The sequence below is a fragment of the Akebia trifoliata genome, unplaced genomic scaffold (assembly GCF_017979445.1).
Source record: "Akebia trifoliata isolate Shusen 1 unplaced genomic scaffold, ASM1797944v1 Contig00135_ERROPOS630964, whole genome shotgun sequence".
NCBI classification, from domain to species: domain Eukaryota; kingdom Viridiplantae; phylum Streptophyta; class Magnoliopsida; order Ranunculales; family Lardizabalaceae; genus Akebia; species Akebia trifoliata.
Genome location: NW_028236851.1, coordinates 301,345 through 321,624, shown reverse-complemented (window position 1 = coordinate 321,624; position 20,280 = coordinate 301,345). Strand labels below are relative to the sequence as shown.

The following is a 20,280-nucleotide window of genomic DNA, read 5'->3' as shown; positions in this document are numbered from 1 at the left end:
CCTTCGATATTTTCTTCCAAGTCTCACCATTTAATTTCCTCGAGATATGAGTTGAAAATCCGGGGTGTTACAAAAATAATAAATATCTCATTATCATAATTTTTCAATGTCAAATTTCATTTTCATATATATATATATATATATATATATATATATATATATATATAATGATTTTAAAAATAATGAATATCCTTAAAATATGATTTTTGATTGATTTATATCTTAATTTGCTCATGCTTGATCTTTGTTGAGTATCATGAGTTCCACTAGAAGACTGTGGTGTTGGATTGTTAATGTGATAAGCCATGTGGGCCCAAACGACCCTTAGAAAGATTTGAAATCTTACTAAATTGGTAAATAAAGTATTTCTTTAGAGTTATAAAGGTAAGGAAATTTTATCTAATAATTCCACAACTATCAAATCCCAGAAATTAAAGACATTTTTAAATTATATAAAAAATGGGGTGATTTGCTGTTGTTCACAATAAGAGGAAAATGCCCTTACATTTACAACTTACATGTTCTTTTCTCTCTTGAGTCTTTGTTCTCTCTCAAATCTTGTATGCCGCCCCAAAATCCAAATCTACGACCCAAACCATAATTCGTGAGTCAAGATGTAGATCTGAATATTGAAGATTAGAAAATTATAAATCCTTTACAATATAAAATATGTGTGTTTTTATTTGCTAAAATTATTTCATAGTTAACACTAAAAAAAAAAAACTCTCTATAATAGTTTGTTTTAGTAGTAAACATCGACAATATAAAATGTATGATTTTATTCAATCATTGAGATATATTTAAATGGTGCATTTACTAAACTGATAGATTTTCAATTCAATATATTTTTCATTAAAAATATAATTGTCATACGTTACAGGATAAAATATGAAAGAAAAATTTAGCAAATGTGTGTTATCCTATTGTGGACAAAACAAATACATTTTAAAGAAATGATTATTGCGGATTAAACGTTCAGTATTTTTGCGAACAGTCTGTAGGGCTAGAAAACTAATATATAAACTTAAAAATTTTGTGCTTTGACTATTTTCAGGAAAAACAATATTTCTAAAAGAAAAATGGGTTGAAACAGAACCCATTTGCAAAGACAACATAAATTTAGATTCTCATGGTTTACTTTAAAAAAACATGTAAAATTTAATACTCCTCCAATTTCGATGATTTTACCCATTTTGAAAAGATTTTTGTCCCTTATTTAATCCATACAGTAGAATATTCTAAAAATAATATTAGGCGAAACATAAATAAGATCTAATCTATCAAAATATTCAAAATAAAATAGTAATCAATCATCATTTTAATTCATTATTCAAAGAATTTAATAAACCAACCCAAACATTCTTCCAGGATAATCCATCATATTGAATTTAGAAAATAAAATAAAAATAAATAAACCCTTACGTGATTTATTGTTTAACATAATTTATTTTGAGACAAATCAAGACCAAAATAAGATAAAATATAAAAGGAATTTTTTGTTTAATTCAACTAAGATATCTCCTCAAGATGAGCATATAAAAATTTTGAATAAACAATGTGAGAAAAATCTTTATATGTATTATTATACTCGTCCATGATTTAATTGAGATAATAATAATATCGAGTAAATGAAGAATATTATAAATCTCTTGTTGTGTAATTGATATACAAATTAATTAAATAAAATACGTTATAGAATGATAATTCATGCAAAGGTCTCACCCACATAACATGGGGCATACATATGCAGTAGGTCATGCACCCACATAACATGGGATCTTTCGCAGGACGTTTGGGGCTTTCACCTTAGGGTATTCTGACTCCTTGCTCAATCAAGATTTTTACCAATCTTTTATGCTAATGCAAAAATATCATTTTTCAAACATCGTTATCATGATCTATTCACTTTTAACGAATTTTTTTGCCTATAAATGATCTATAAAAAAGAAACATACATGATTTTTCTCATACCAAGAAGAAAATATGTAAAAGAAATTGTAGAAAAATAAGAAAATATTATTATAACAAAAAGATCAAGAAAAATATAAATGTGTACCTACGTAATATTTTGGTTTGTAAATGAAGTATGTTTTAGATCTTTATTAGATGAAGAATTTCCATGTTTCGTCCGACAGCAAATAACTTTAATAGATAAAAATTCTATTGACTTCTCCGATGGTGTTTTTTCTAGTAAATAATGATATTTCTCTAAGATTTTAGAATGGAGTGAGGTGAGTACAAATTTGGGGAGACTTGTAGGATTTTTAAAACTTCAAAAGTTCATTTTTTTTTCTCCCTAAATAGTAGCCTAAGTTCCTAATAAATTGGTGTAGCCTTGATCCTACAGCTTACATCCATTTAAGTTAAAATACTTCTTATCTCATCATGACCATTGATTATTAATTTTTGAGTCACATGAAAATATGTTAGGGTTAAATATGATTAAACAATAGTATTAAAATACATGTAATAGATCAAAATAAACAAAGTTTGTTGCAATAGGAAAACGATACGTGGAATGAGAGAGTTTTATAAATTTATGAGATAAACAACAATTAACCACCCCATTTCTCTCACATAATTCAACAAAAAATTAAAATTCAAAAATAATATGTTGAGGTATCCTGTGACTTTTAAAATTTTGAGAAAATCTTTCCTCGTTAGATTTCTAGTAAAAAGATCAAAATACTATTTTTTTTTTTTAATTTCTCAACAAATTATTTTTAAAATTTTATCATATAATATATCATGATAAGATATAAGATTATTATAAAGTAAATTATATTTTAAAAAAATAATAAAAAATATGTGAATAGCAAAATAATTCAAAAATCTTCTATCTTCTAAAATTTAGGAAATCTAATATGTTTTGTAAAATTATGTTTTAAGTATCTTTGATATTTTTTCAAAATGATATTTTTACATTACGTCCTAATATAAATAAATTATTAATTTTCAATTAAATTATGATTTCTTAGATTCAAAGATTCATTAAACTCACATAAAATGATAAATATTTTTTTGATAATGATATTTTTAAAATAATTAAACTATCATGAGGTGAAGTGATATTTTTATTCTTAAAGAGAAAAAAAATATTATAAGTCCACAAAATGATAGAAATAAGTTATCAATTATATTTAACCAAACATACATGTATGTATATGCTATTATATTTATACATTAATTATTTTTCAAGATATTATATTTTGTTTCTCTCACTTCTCGTTTATATCTCATTGCAAAAATGAATGGAGTTCTCCAAATCATTATTATGTAGAGGTCATTATTAGTTCAATTAATTTTCTTGTATTAAGTAATTGGTAATGTTGCCTTCAGTAACAAATAACTAACAAGTCTGATATCTCGAATCTCTATTTTTTTCCATTTGAAAAATAAAAAATTTTAAATTCTACAAAAATATATCTTTCTTTCAAGTATGTAGCATATCCTCCAAAGTGTTAATCATCTCTCTGAATAGAAAATAAAGTGTATTGATCAGTTGTCAAAATTTATTTGTAAGTGCATAACATATGGATAGATCATATGTAACTATCTAATTTGATTACAAAATATGATTTACAAATGCTTCTTGTGCCTTAGTTAACGTCTACTTTCTAAAAAAATTCTTGTTATAGTGAGTTCGGAGATAAGTATAGTCAACTTACATAAATTCACGAGTTAGTATTATTTTAATAAAATAATTTTAAATTATATATATATATATATAATAAAATAAAATAATTTATCTACCCAACTAAGCCAAATATCATTGGAATTATGTTTTTGACAATCCAAGATAATTGACTCAATCATCGGTCCCCTAAAAATGCGTTAATCACTAATCGTCATATCTATTAATAAACAACAATTATAAAAGTTACATAAAAATTTATTATATAAGTATTGTATGATTACCACTAGCACTACTTATATAATAATAATGAAATATATTATAATAATATGGGGGAATGCTAATGTCTAATACATAATGGGGACATTAACATTCTCCAAAACATTCTTTTTTTAATAATACCCTTACTTATTTAATTTTTTAGTAAAAAATACAAAATTTTATTTATTTTTTATGTAATAAATGCTTATCTTTTATGTAATTAATTCTAAAAATATTTTAAATACTTTATTTATAATAAATACTTTGATAATCAATGCTAATATAATAAATGCATTTATTAAAGGCATAATAGCCTTGTAATTTTCACTAAAAAATAAAATAAATAAATGTATTGTTGACAATAGAATGTGTTGGAGAATACTAACGTCCCTTTGAGGTTTTGGACATTAGCATTCCCCAATAAATAATAATTTGAACACATTATAACAAAAAAAATTAGATATTATATGATTTATATTATTAAATAAACAAATAATTTCATTTTATAATTACAAATAAACAAAAATTTATAAGTAATTATTAAATAAATAATTTTTTTCTAAATAATAATTTTAATAAATTTCTAACAATATTATATAATTTATTATAATTATTTAATTATTAAAAATAATAGTTTATTAATAAATTTGATCTTTAATATTAGATAAAAACAATAATTTTATTTTCTATGTACATAATTATATAAATAAAATAAGTACAAATTTGTATTATTAAATAAAAAATTTATTATTATGTTTAGGGAAAATTATTTTCATGAAGGTATTTTCGTCAACTTCAAAATCAATGACCCAATTGTCAATTTTTTTTATAACTTAAAATTTTAATATTGTTTAATAATTATTCTCTAACAATATTAAAAATAAAAAATTAAAAGTTATTTATTATACTTATAGTTACATATTTATAAATTATAATTAATACTTATAAATATATAATCCTAAAACTATATTTATTTTTAAATAATTAATATAATAGTAATATTACAATTTTTATTTCTAATTTTTTGTGGTAAATATTACAATTTTTTAATTAATATAATAGTTATAATGTTTTAGTAATTAATACTTACAAATAATAAATATTGGTCGGTTAAATCCATTTGCCTTTTGGGCCAACTGATTTAATTGGTTTACAATGAACTGCATTTTTTTATACTAATTGAGTTGAATCGATATTGCAGGTTTAATTTGAGCGGTATGAACCGATCCACCCATTTATCTTTTGGATGGATTGAATAGAGCAATTTAGGAGCACCCATGGTAAGTTCAGTTCGTAATGTATAGAAAGATTTCTAGACTCTAGGTTTATTATGTGTAGTGCAATTTATCTGGTCATCTTTGCCTAAGTGCACTTATATACCTCTTAAGCGTATTTAATTAAACGGTACGTGATGACTTAATTTAATATACTGTATAGGTACGAGGTTAGGGTTAAAATTTTAATAAATGGTTTAGCATCTCACAAGGAGACCGACCACGTACTAGTACTACGTTGGTAATCGGGATATGTGACTTTACGACTTATAATAGGACAAATGCTCAGGTTGCTCTAATGTAGGTGTATCGATATACTTTTCAGGGTCACCTGATCAAACGGTACTGATGCCCCATAAAGGTACGTGACTGGAGTTGTGGTCTTTATGAATGATGTCGCATCTCACGGGAAGATTGAGCCACACATTAATACCACATTGGCTATAAAGGACATGCAAGCGTGCAATACATTATAAAATTAAACGTACTAGTGGTATGTGCCAATAGGGTGGGATGTGACCGGGGTGTTTTTCAAACAAATGGGCCTATGTTTTACATTACATCACCAAAATATTGAATTAAATAAATATTAATCATAAAACATAAAATTATCTATAACATCAAAATTAAGATTAATGTATGTATATTAAAAATGTATATCAATTAAGATCATGACATATCAAATAGCCAATCAATCGAGATAGCACAAAAATAACCAATCATTGAGATAGGTACAAAAAAATATTTTGTATTATTTATTTATTTTATTCTTTTTAAACTAAACAAAACGAAGACTTTTTTTTCTATACCAAACCCATTTCTTTATCAAATTTATATATAATCAGTATTGTATAAAATAAAAAAAATCCAAAAATATATCTTTTTAAAAATTGGCATTAAAACTAAAAAATTTAAACTAAAACTAAAAATTGACATCTAATTCATAAACCTGAGTAACAATATCATGAAACATATCTATAGAACCTACCCACAAATATCCATTAAATTCTACCACTTCACTAATAGATTCCATCAAACCATTATTAGGCATTATCTCCAATACCCTACCTTCATTATCTAATCTAAGAGCTATAGTTTCATAAGTATAAGATGAAGTTGTTCTTCCATTATTGAAAGTGACTCAGAATTCTCCTCTAAAGCTCCTTGTGATGTTATCTGGTGTATCGAGGACTTGTGCAAATAGTTCTATGATTCTCATTTTCGGACCTTTTATCTAATATCTTACAACTCGACTTCCACTAGTCTCCGTGAATAGAACAAAAGTGTTGTATTTCCTTAATACGACTTTATTAACGTATCGAACATGTCTAAGAAATATTGTTACTTGTCCGATTATTAAACTATATCTCATCAACCTTTATGTACTATTTTCAATTTGGACAACTCTTAAATTTTCTCATTTTTGGAATCGAAAACTAATATCCATGAAATACACATCACCATTCTCTAGATTGATGTCCAAAGAATTGGCGAATCTAAAGGGTGCACCTTTTACACTCAACACAAATGGTATTACCACCCCACCATTTCTTCCTACCATTACCAATCCTTTGTGCGTGTCTGCTATATATAAATCGAAGTCCCCTTATTAAATTTTATGTTTAATGTCTTCTCACATGCTAACTCCAATGCAGGATTAACATTACCATCATACATAGCCCTATTCTTGTTTGGTGAAGTGAAAACAAACTTGATCCAACCAATATTGGGACCTTCCCATTTCATAATACGTCCCTCAAAGATGCTAGTATATGGACCATGTCCATTGCAATCGAAAGTCAAATTCTTTGATATATTTTCATATTTCAATGTGACTAGAAGAAAATTTATTTGACCAAACGTAACTGAAGAAATCGACAACAAAACAATAACACAAAATACTACCAACAATTTAAACATCATCTTTTTTTTGCTTTTGAAATTAAAGCTAACCTTCATTTTTTTTTTCACGATTTTAACTTCTTTGTACTTTGGACTTGGCGTTCTTTCTTGTTCTTTATTTTTCTTCTCTTTCACTTTGGTCGACATTCTCTCTCCACATTAATCCTGCTATCCTAATTTCATTATTTTTTTGAGAATCTCGAATTATTTTAAGTCCAAAAGTGACCCTCAATTAGACAAAAAAAAACTAATTTCATTATTTTTTTGAAAATATCAAATTTTTTTGGGCCCAAAAGAAACACTCAATTGGTTAAATTTTTTTTTAAAAAAAAAGCCTAAAAACTATAAAATCAATCAAACAATCCACAAATGTGCGAAAAATAATAATAAAAAAGAAGAAAAACTAAGTCAATTTTAAGATGTACTAATATTTGGGAATTTCACGTTTGATCATTAAATTCTCCCAATTGAGTTGTCATTGAAAGCGCCCTCTCGATCCGTATGTATGAATCTGATTTTTCTTTTTTTGAAAGTTGCCACTTAGTTTTATGATTTAAAAATCAAATATGACTTTAAATAGATAAAAAACACTAAGTTATGAATAAATTATAGGTATGGAGATCAGGTTAAGGGATTGAAAGGTATTAGACATCAATCTCGCCCCGACGAAAGCCAATTTTTACTCCTCTCAAATATTTACATTCCAAAAAATGTCCTAAATTTAAAATAGAAATAAAACAATTACCTTTTCTTTTACCTGAGTGATTATAATGATGATTCTCTCAGAAATTGATGGTAAACATTTATCGTGTGAATCTTCTCGTTTTATCTTTATTTTTAGATATGTCTTCGGTTTTTGAGATGAGACATTCTTCTTCTAAATCTGAATATTTTTATAATTTTTGTGATATTTTTTAGGATTTCTAGATGTTTTTAGGTTGAAAATTAGGACTTGGGGGTTAGGTATTGACTTGGACTTCAGATTTAAGATTTTAGGAAGGTTTTGGAGAATTTTTTAGGATTTCTCAAGACCTGTGAGATTAAGCGATAGACTTCTCTTTTTAAAGAACTTTATTGATTAGGATTTGATTATGTCTCTTAGAGATAAGGTTTATCTTTAATTAATCTGTTAAGTGGTTTAGATAAGATTTTAATTAATTTTTAATTAAGTTTTATTTTGATTTTTAAACTTACGTATAATGAATTTTTAAATTTTAGAAAACTCCCTGATTGATGGTTTTTTATTAAATTGTTTTCAATTCTTTGAGACCCCCAGTGGAGGGTTCTTTATTAAATATTAAGTGGGACCCACTTAAATAAATGGACCATCACTTGAAATTTGACACATGAGTTTAATTAATTGAATTTATTTGTTTGACGATTTTAATTTGATTTATTAATATTTCACTTGACATTAATTAATATTTAAATATATTAACTTTTTATTTTTAAATTTTAAGATTAAAAAATTATCGTTTTGTCCATTGGGACGTTATTTTTTTACGTTTTGAAATCAATTTTCGTAAGAAATTCAATGAGAATATTGATTTGTATCACTTTTTTTTACATGAAATGATCGTGAATCCTATTAGGGGTATTTTTATAATTTTATCAAAATTTGTAAAAATTGGCAATACAGATTATTTGATTTTAGTTTGTTATTTTATGTGTTCGAAATTTTTTTTTCTAAGTATAATGTAATCTCTAGAGATATTCTGGTGTTAGGAGTATTTTGGTAATTTAATCACTTTTTTATGATTTTTCTTGTAAAACTTCTTTTTGTCTCAAAATGATGATTTCTATGTTTTGGATCATATTTTCTTAATGTAACGCGATTTCTAAAGTTTGTTCACTAAAAATATTTTATTCAAGCTTTGAAAACACATCTAGTAACAAATAAAATTTTAGAATATTCATCCATCATTGAAAATCATCGTAATCGAATCGACGAATTGATTAATCAGACTAGTATAAAAAATGTGGTGTCTACACTAACATATGCGTTTTCTTTGTTAATTATTTTTTGACTATGGGAAGAGAAAAAAAGAAATGAATGTGTTTTACTTCTTTAAATGTAGAACATCACAGGTTTCTTCGATGACTTCTAAAAAGAGGTGTTTTGCACATATAGAAGAAGAATATGAAGCACATGAATAACATGACCATGAAAAGGAAAACAAAGATGAAGAATAGGAAGAAGAAAATAAATATAAAGAAAAGGGAACACATGAAAATGATTCATTTCCTAGAGATCTAGAAGATTTGTCATTACTCAAGAGTTACAAGAATCATATGGCTTTCTCTATTTGGAATAGTGAGGTATATATTTGTTATGTTTATTATATTTAAAAATGAGTGTTTATGTTTATTATAATTTTGATTATGTTAAGAATGCTCGATTCTATATTACTCAAATCATTCCCATAAGGAGTGTAGTGGAATTAGAACCCAAGTAAAAAATTCGGCCCCACACATCTTAGTCCTTTATAGATATTAGTTGATAAACAAAATGCTCGTGTCTGTCATAGTTGAGAGGTAGCATCTTGAGATAAATACCTTTCATATTTCATTTGGTGAAATAAGTATTACTTCAGACGATATTAAGTACCTTATCGACCTTTTTATAGAGAGTAAGATTGTTATTGGGTCTAATGTAAGGTCGGCGAAAGTGATATAATTGGTTGTATCAACATTATATATGCCACAAGATAAGGTGGTTGAGGAATTGTCAAAAAATAAAGGTTACATGATTGTAGGGTAATTTAAAAAACTGTCAAAAGAATGCAACTTCACATAAAAAAATTGTACTACCCGAAATTATTTGTTATACTTGCTAGGATGCATAATTTTTTCTGATAGTATAGGTGTATATACTTTAAAATTGCACAATCGTAGATCTGGGATGATAGAGGGATAAGAAAGAAATTTGATTTGATCTATTCATATCCAAAGCCAAAATCAAATCCAACCCTTAAACCCGATTCAATTACTTAAATCCAATGGTTCAATCTTAACTACCTCGCCCACGTCACTCATCCCCCCCTTCTTTGAATCAATCAACCTCCAATTTGTATCCATCCAGTCGCTACAACGGGTACAAAGGTACATGTATCATACCTTAGATTGTTGATGGACCTTAAAAAAGTTAGTACATATACTTGGGATGTAGCTACCCTTGAACATCTCTATTGACAACTTGGATACACATCAAGATCGAAAGTGCATCAAATTACTAGGTATCTCCCTCTCTTAGAGGTATAAGTTGTAAATGGGTGTTTGTTGACACCGAAATTTCAAATACCAAAAATACTATTAACAATATTAGATAGTATTAGCACTCACTTTTAGATATTACACGCCAATTCAAAAAAGAGAGTAAACGATCTATTTTGCTAGATTTCTATTTTTTGCGTTTAAGATTTTACATGAGCCTAATCATAATTGTAACAATTATTGAAATTGTCGGAATGACTGTTATAATGTTTTGTAATGTTGAGATAATAATTTGAGCCAAACTATATTGCAATGTTAGAATGACAAGTTTTAATTTTTAATTGCGGTGTGTGATAAATAATATAAGAAATTAGGGTGCAATAAATAAAATTTGGGATGCCAATAACGGTTCTCTAATATTATGAGGATAATTTTTGTCAAACGCCAATAAAATTGTAAGCCAATGACCCTAGAATCACTTAGTTTTCTAAATTTACAAAAATATCCTTTTATTATGTCATCTTCCAAATCTCATTCATTAATATTTTAAATTACAAATAAGCCCTTATGATACTTATGCCTTTGCACATGCATAAAGACTTGATTGTTTTATGTTATGATCTTGAATTCCTCCTCCATGTGTTAGATATTTTATTAAGATGCTTTTACACGTTAAGCCTTTCTAATCTTCTCAGTACCTCCTTAGCCTTGAGAAGATGAGAGTGGGCTGCCCAATTTACCTTTGCTTTAATCTCTCTCTTAAGGTTTCTTCTAAGTTTTCTTATAGTTTTGCAAGTCCTCAAAGGTTGACTCTTAGCTCTCTCAAGAATCAATTACCTTCCTAACTTTGGTTTGTAAACTTTAATTTGTTGAGACTTAAAATAAGATAATTAACGCTTGAGACATTTTTCTTTTAGATTATTCTAGGCCATACACCAAGGTTTCAATGTAGTTTGACAACTTTTAAAGGGCATGGACATCCTGTCCCATAAAAAATAATTACCTAGAACTTAAGGAGCAATTACCTTCATAACCTTAGTTTTTTGAAACTCAAAAATAAGTAATTGATTTTTGAGACCCTTCTTTGAATGGATAATTGCTTGTCATTTTTTACAAAATTTATTATTTTTCAAGGGCAAAGACAAGTTTATTCCTAAAAGAATTCTCTAAAGATCTTGAGGAGAATTACATTCTTATCTTTTAACCATCTTAATTGGTAAGACTCATAAGGGTACAAATGACTACAATTTTTTTTTTTATGTTAGACAAACCAGATCATTCTATGTGGTTTTAGTGCAATTAAGTTTAGCTTGTGGTATATGGACTATTATATCCCCAAAGGCCTATAAATAGAGGACCATCCCAAGATAAATAATCGAGTTTTCCCTTACGAAATTTCTATCTAATTCTCTCATTAAGACCATCCCAAGTCTCAAAACTCTATCCAAACACCCTCTCAAGAACCTTTGAGAGGCTTAACCTTGAAGATTTAAGAAGAAGAAACAAAGGAAGAAGATAACCAATGTAGGATTTTAGTAGTTGTGTTATTTTCTTTACTTGCACCCCCCCAATCCCACTTCTACCCCTTAACTCTTCTTTTTTTCCTTTTACATGAGTTTTAATGGTCAAATCCCCTATTCCATCAAAGTAAATTGGTAAATCTTTTTGGGAATTGGAATAAATCATGTATAAGTATCCTTAGAAAAAATTATGGAATTCCAAAGTAGTTCCAAATTCATCATTAGAGTAGTATAAGCATTTGACAATGAAATTCAGATACATCAAATCTATGACTTAAAATGGGTCGGATTTTATCTGAAATTCAAATTTAATAGATTTGATTTTTCAAGTATGGGTGAATTAAAAAATGTCCCCGATATGGGTTGATGTCCCTTGACCCGAGTTAAATCCATATCAAATATGGATCCATTCTTATATTTGCCTAGATTCAAATGATATATTACTTTGTATGTTATATTTTTATATTTTTCAATATAACATTCTTCAACTAAAAAGTAACGGGTATAGTGAGTAAAGACTCTATAAAAAAAAGAGTTTTGAGTTTAAGTCCTCTTTTGACCACACATTTTACAAATTTTTCTTGAAATAACTTTGAACGATTCAATATTATCTGACCTGATCGACCAAAATCAATTAATCTAATAGGTCGGATCTCGACACGATTTAGTGAAAGTAAAATGGTTCGGATATGATTTTAGATAGTAGTATATGGATGAAAAATTCGGATACGGATATAAATATAAATATACTCATATCTAGTCCGAACTTGACCCATTTTAAGCCCTAATTAGATCTTTGTAAACCTTGAATTTTGACCAGGACTAAGAAATGAGTTTGAGGATAACTCATTTTTTATAGTTCTCAAATTCACAATGATCACTTTCTCTAGATTCAAAATTTTTCATCATGACAAGCTAGTCCCATTGGCACACGTGAGTATGTGTTGGCACATATTGGAGAGTCGTGCAAAAGATCATCTCAAATTTTTGCCACTAAATATGTGATTGGTCATATAATTTTGACCTTATTAAATGAAGTTCATGATGATCTTTCAATATGTATTTACATTGATTTTTTAACTTGAAAATCATATGAAATTCTATGAGCGTTAATTATCATCATTTGATTTATTAAAACCTTGAGATTTTTATTTACCAATAGTCTAGACGTTTTGGGAATCTAGTTGATCTCATGAGAATATCGTGATGATTTCAATATTAAATTCCATGGGATGGCATCACCATGACTTCCCACATTTTTGATCATTTTAATATTTGGATGAACAAATAAATATGTTGACCGACAAGATTTTGATCAAATGATTTTTGAACGATTTTTTATCGGTCAACATATTTATATATATATATATAGGGTCAGGTTCAAAGGACAACCATTTCTACACACATATAGACAACGTGTTTTGTCTTATATATATTGAAAATAAATTTAAAATATTCTTTTGTCATCTATTATATATCAAATAGTTGAGATAGTGTGAGAACTCTTGATAATCCAGATGGTCTAGATGATCTAATAGGATACTTGAGTGATGTGGAAGGATCATAGTGTGGTTACATTTGTGAATTGATTATTTTTCCAGTATACTGTGTATCAGTAATGGAACATAATACAATGACACGATAATGTTTGCGTGATAATATTGGTATATGTACATATCTTCAGATCATGAAGATTTCATTCCAGAATTTATATTTATTAATGCATGTGTGAGTTTTCCCATAAAGAAGAATAAGAGATTAATTTATTCCATTTAGCCTTATAGTCAATTAAAATTGAAACCTACTTGTAAATAAATAAATAATTTAAAAATAAATAAAAACCTCATGCATAACACTTGCATGTCTCTAATAAAACTCTAGTTAATTATTCTATGAAAAATAAATATCATTAATGTATTTATATGAGAATGTTTTAAAAAATAAATGTAATACCATGTCATTTAGTACATGAAATTTATTAGAGACATTTATTCAGTAAAAAAAATAATTTAAATATTGTTAATCATTTTGCGCATGTATTTATTTTTAAAGTGTCTTATTAAATTTAACAACTTCAAATATTTATTATAAATATAAAACTTCAAGTTTGCATCGCAAGCATGAAGTTGACTCTCTTTTTAATGAAATTATATTTTACATGTGTATACATATAAGGGGTTTTGTCCAAAGTATTTATAAAAAGATAATTTAATTTTCAATCCCAACGTAATATAAATAGGGGATTTTCCTATTGGAAAAACACAAGTCGAGCAACAATAACTCATTTTCTACAATCTCTTATTATTCTTTACATGTTTTAATTGTTAAGTACACTGATAAGTGCCCGGTGCATTAAAATTTGGGATATCGAGGGTAAAGATCCAGGAGTCCAGAATTACGAAAGCGATTGTGATTTTTGAACTATTCTTCATAAGATTTAGATTTGATTTTTAACAGAGATAATTACAAGGTATGATTTATTTTTGTTTTATACAAACCTATATTGTGTAGATTAAGAATCTTTGACTCGATTCACGATGCATGTTGTATCACCTACAGGCAATTCCCAAACCCAAGTAGTATTAAGGTTTAGGACAACAAAACTTTACATATCTACGCTTATAAAATGGAAACATCTCATTTGAAAAGAACGTGATTGACTCAGTTAATCACTTTTGAATTCTCGGGATTCTCTCCTGGTCTCAGTCCAGAGAAGAATAAGACCAAATCCCAGAACCTACTATGATCTACCCTACTTTGCTCCGCACTTAAGTAGAGCAGGTGCTTAGCTCTACTCATGTTGGATTGTGCTAGGTGCAACTTTAGGTACCATTGACTTGAGTTAGACTCCTTTCTACTTAGTTTTCATTCCTTCCTAGATCTAGACACATGCAAGGTTCAAATTAAATTCTAATTTTACCCTATACACTATATAAATTTATTTTGATAGAGATGTTGATATAATCCACATAAATATAGATAGGGTTGCACTTTTGATTTATTTGATAAATTCATCTAGAGTAAATAAAACTATTTATTTTCTTCTAAATTATTCAAACAACAAAATATTAGAGAAAATCAAGTTACCAATCAATCTTGCTAAGAATAAGTGAATAATCTTGTCACCAAAATCAAGATTGAAGATGAAGGATCTTTTAGTGAAAATTTGAAGGTTTTGAGCAAGAGGTTGAATATGTGGTTATTCAAGTCATTATCTATCACTCTCTTGCCCAAGCCTCAGTCAAGGGAGTATGTCAATATTTTGAAAAATTATGGATATATCAAATATTCACCTAAATGAAGGATAAGTCCAAATTACCCTCAAAATAAAGATAATTCCCAAAACATGCGCACCTTTTAGTCTAATTCCCATTCCAGTACATTATTCATGTTAATTCCCAAAACATGAATAACAGGATCACAAGTTTTTAAATGACGATCACCCTGATAATAATTAAAACATGAGGTATTGAGATCACAAGTATTTATTCTAAAAATGACAATCTCACTGATTACAAAAGTGACGATATCGTTGATACTTATATCATAACTTTTTAAAGTGATAATCAAGCTGAAAAATAATTTCCAAAAATTGCAAAGTATGATTTCAGAATTAAAATGAAGAGTGTCTTGGAAGGGGAATTTCCCCACATTCAGCACATGAAATGGTAATTTACCACTTTTTTATACACACCTTTAATAAAAAACTTTCTCCTACATTTATGTATTTTGTCAAACTGTTGAATTACTCTTTCTTTCTTTTTCTTTATTTTTTGGGTAAATTGCCATTATTGAGGTTTTCAAAAATATCGAAAGTGTTATAGGTATTAACAGAACTATCACGTAATGTTGACAAAATGTTATCAAATTGTCAACATTACGTGATGACTTTGTTAACATTAGAAACATTTCGGATATACCGAAAACTTTTGTAATTATTTGAGAATTTACCCTTGTCTTTTTAGTATTTATGAAAATGGTCGTGCACTCTATTCCATAATTATTATTTTTATTCTATAATTATTATTTTAAGAAAATGGTTATATGACGCGTCCTACCAAGAAGAAATCGACTCTCTTAACATGACAGGTTCGAAATTGTAGATATGTATGCCTCGGGATCACTTTCCCATAAAAATGTGTATCCCAAGGTGTACAGATCTATAGTTCTCAAACTTGTCACGTCAAGAGAATCGATTGAGTGTACCACATGGGGTAGTTAGATTATCACGACTATATGGTAAATTTACCGTTATACCATTGAGTGAAATGCAGGTTCATATAAAACTACATGTCATTGTACCTCAGATAGCCGTTTTGATAAAAATATAGTAGCAAAATCAAAATATAACCATTTTGGTAAATATTAAAAGCATGGCTGATTCTGTAATTTTGGCAAATTAAACACCATTTCCATAAAAAACCCATAACTATTTCTAGTTTACTGTAGGGGTTAAAAATACAAAATCATAGTGTCCAAACTAAAATATCTTCTCATAGCTTTGATCTGGTACATATTTTACCAATTCAGTTAACTACCCTGCAGTTCTTACGTATCTCCCCATCCGATCCTGTTAGAGGACTAATGTTACCCATTTTGATCATCGAGTTCGCAAAGTCCTTGAAGAAAAGATTAGAATCATTGCCGTAGCTCTGAACAAGATTTCTAGTTGTCGAATCATTTGAGAACAAAATCTGATCAGAAAGGAGAAGACCCTTTCCATCAATCAAATTTTTGAAGTAATGGTTATCAAATAAATCCGCTGAGTTACGATCGAGAAATGTGGTTTTATTGCCGTCTCCATTCTGTGGGCAAAGATTCTGTAAATCATTTACGAAATCAGTGTTCATGGTGACGTCGGGAGCGCCCGTTCCGCTGAAGTTGAACAATCTTTGGCTGAAAGTTGCACACCTTGCTAAACCTATAGAATGAGACCCTACACATGCACTCCAAGGACCAACATATAAATTGACCTTTTATGTGAACAGATATAATGTAATAGAACATATGAACCATGCATATAGTATTTTAAAACTCGTCTGAGTCAACTCAAATTTATTGGTTTTTTAGATGACTCAAACTAAAAATCGATGGAACAAACTCACCGAGACCACTTTACAAATCTTCAAGTCAACTCAGTTGAGTCAGCTCAAAATGCACTTAGTGGGGTTATATATTCGACTTATTTATTATATTATACAGAGGTGAATAATCCGATTGAGTTTTTCCCGAGCCAATTTGGACAAGTTGATTTGGAGAGTTGGTTTCATTGAGTTTAGGGAATGAGTCACCTCAAAATTCAATCGAGTCAATTCGACTAGATTGAGTACCAACTATCAAGTAAACTCAACAATTTTTAAAACAATGGTCAATATTTTCTAATTACTCATACGGACACCTCAAAAAATACCTGATAGGGACACAACATCTGTGATATTGAGGCCTACAGCAACAAATTTAGCAGTTATTTGATCGACAGTCTCAAATGGAGAAGGAAGTGCTGAATTGGCTCCTGTCTGGTTGGCTACCTTCCCATCTCTTCTTCCCAAGACTACTTTCCATGTAGGTCCTCCGCTCTGTAAAATGATTGCGCGATTGTTTAGTTACAATTGCTATTATTTACCATTGTAAATATTTGTCATAGAAATAATAATCAACTTGTATAAATTAGACCTAGTCCTGTTCAACATGCATATATATGCGCATGAATCATGCATGTATGTTGGAACAGATTGGATGATTGGCCGGGGGTAGTTAGATATGACTTAACGGAAAGAAAAAAATTATTCGGAGAAAAGTCTAACTGGACTTTCATATAATCCCGGATCAATCAATCACACGAACCCACATGTATTAAAGGTATCCCCAATTTACAACACTACCCCTGTGTGATATCCAGGATTCTATGAGATCCCGAATTAACTTTTCTGTGAGCAAAACATCTCTCTCATGCATGGTTTAACTAACAATCAAAGAGCTTATGAGACCTATAGCTCAGTCAGTTTAACACATTGCAAACAACTTTGAGGTTATGGATTCAAGTCCAGCATACCCCAACCCCACCCCCACGAAAACAAAAAAAATTCTAACGAACTCCACAACAGCTCAACAAGGGAAGGCTGAGCGGGTCAAGGGAGTAAGATATGACTCAATTAACAATAGTAATCTGATACACTTCGGTCCAACAAGAGTAGGCATCCTCAAAAGTAGGGCCAATTGGGTCAAGGGGAACAAAATATGATTTGGTTAACAATAATAATTTGACATACTTGGCTCAACAAGGCTCTCCAAAAGGGAGGGTTGATCGGGTCAAGGGCAACAAGATACACATACTTCGGCCCAGCAATAGTAGGCTCTCCACAGGGCCGACCGGGTTGAGGGCAACGAGATATGATAATCAGTTAACAATAATAATTTTATGCCCAAGAGTAGGCCCAAAGGTGGAGTCGAAACCTAGACACACGCACGCACACATGCATGCATACATATACTCAAACACAAGTACTTGACTTACTAAGAGAACAACATCTCTAGCTGCAATGGCAAGTATATCAGCACATGATACGACTCCACTGCAAGAACTCTCAACAGAATTCTTGATAGTGTCCACAACTTCAAATCCTCTAGCAGAGTTCACGTTCGGAAATGCAAATTTCTCTCCATCACTGCCATCCAGTAGGATTGATGCATCGCAGCCCTGCATACGTAGAAAAATAATAATTATGAAGTAAAATAATAGACATGATGATGAAATAAATAAATTAAAAACACGCCTCATATATATGTATATATGCATGCATGGATCGCCATTACTAGGCTACATAGTTTTATCAAAATTGATCGGTTAACTCAGTCGTGTTTTTTGGGGAAAAAAATGATTTTTCAATATTTCAGAGGAAATGATCTGGTTTTGGAGAAGTCCCTAGATTAATTTCTCAAGTCATAGGTCTCAAGATTTAAAACCATATATAAATAGGTGACATTATTAACCAATCTCTCAAAGTAAAATTCTGAAAAAAAAAAAGTGTTTATGAACCATGGGATATTCTAATTAAACTAACATTTACAAAGCAATCGTGGAAGTGTAGGCGAACTAAAGAAGCAGCCATTCGCATCTCACTCTTGAGAGCTGACTTCACCTCTCTTCGTACGATTTGCAATAAACTCGGGCATGTTGTTCCATAATAATCAGAAGTTAATTGTGATCTAACTGATGTGTTTAACCACAACATCAACAAAACTATAACCATAATTGTTGTCTTCATCCTCACTTTCGACCTTGCAACAAACACAAACACACAGACGAACTGAAGGAGTCTATGATGGAGAGACTAATCTTTGTTAAGTATGATATGTGATATTCCCACGAAAGATATATTTATAACATGGTTGACTTAGCATTTTTTTTTTTTTAAAGTATGTAATTAAACTAACAGCATTTTTATTAATTTTTAAGCTTAGTGGTGTGAGGTATGGCAACCAAGGCGGTTTTGGGTTGTATACAAAGAACCAGCTTAGTGGCTGAAAGATAGTGAACTTGTCGAAATATTAGATCTCTTAATTAATCATACCGCATTAAGCGTAATGTTTGAATTAGTTTAATTGTATATAAAAAATTATCTCAAGGAGTTGGGGTTGTCAATAACGCGCGAATCTTGTTCCTCCATTTGACACAAATCAAAACAAACTCTTCTATTATTGAGAGTGACTTCTCTTAGTATTCGTCGTCTTTATCTACATTCTTTTGGATCTTTCTTTCACTCTTTTAGAACCTTCAACTTGAATATTTCTTTTAATTAGAATTATAATCAACCCTCGTTGAATATGCTCAATGGAGTTATTTCTACATTTTCCTAAATGCATCTGTTTTTAATTTTGTCTTTCCTACTCTTTCTATTCCTCCATCTCAACTTCTCTTAGTTGTGTACCCTTAAGATTATATAATAGAAAATTATATCACCACACCAACTTTTGTTTGCACCACACAAATTAATGGAATTTATAGATTACACACCAAACAACGAGAAAGTTCAAAGGAAAAATGAGAAAAGAGGAAAGAAAAAGGGAGCAGCTTCATAGCCAACTTTCGATTTCTTCGTCTCTCACTCATAATTTGTCCTTTTAGAAATCAAAGAACTTATCTCCCCTAATTAGCAAGCTAAGAAGAAGAGATGAAAAAAAATGGTGTTTTCATTAAGAGAATAAAATGACTACCTGCAACCCAAATATCATATTTAAGATTTCTTTTAATATTGCCGACGTTATAAGATGATTGATTAAGAGAGTTGGTGCTCCATACATTTGATGTAGGCATGCAATTAATTAAAATAACATTAGTGCTTTGACTAAAAAACCCCTTTGTTAATGTTACCACTTCCTTGCACGATTCATCCATTAAGGGCCTTTACATGTTTTTTTACGTTATCTTCTACTTGGCATTTGCAGTGGCAATGACAACAACGTTGGCTGCATGAAA

General features: G+C 29.1%; 1 protein-coding gene across 1 annotated transcript; it reads right to left on the bottom strand.

Moving 5' to 3' along the window:
• Positions 1 to 16,185: 16,185 nt before the first annotated feature.
• On the bottom strand, positions 16,186 to 19,094 carry LOC147381921 (peroxidase N-like). Its single transcript, XM_086429786.1, has 4 exons — positions 18,866 to 19,094; positions 18,319 to 18,501; positions 17,215 to 17,380; positions 16,186 to 16,740 (listed from the first exon to the last, which is right to left on the bottom strand). The coding sequence occupies exons 1-4, from the start codon at positions 19,067 to 19,069 to the stop codon at positions 16,331 to 16,333; spliced, it is 963 nt and encodes a 320-aa protein (XP_086285912.1). The 5' UTR covers positions 19,070 to 19,094; the 3' UTR covers positions 16,186 to 16,330.
• Positions 19,095 to 20,280: the final 1,186 nt, after the last annotated feature.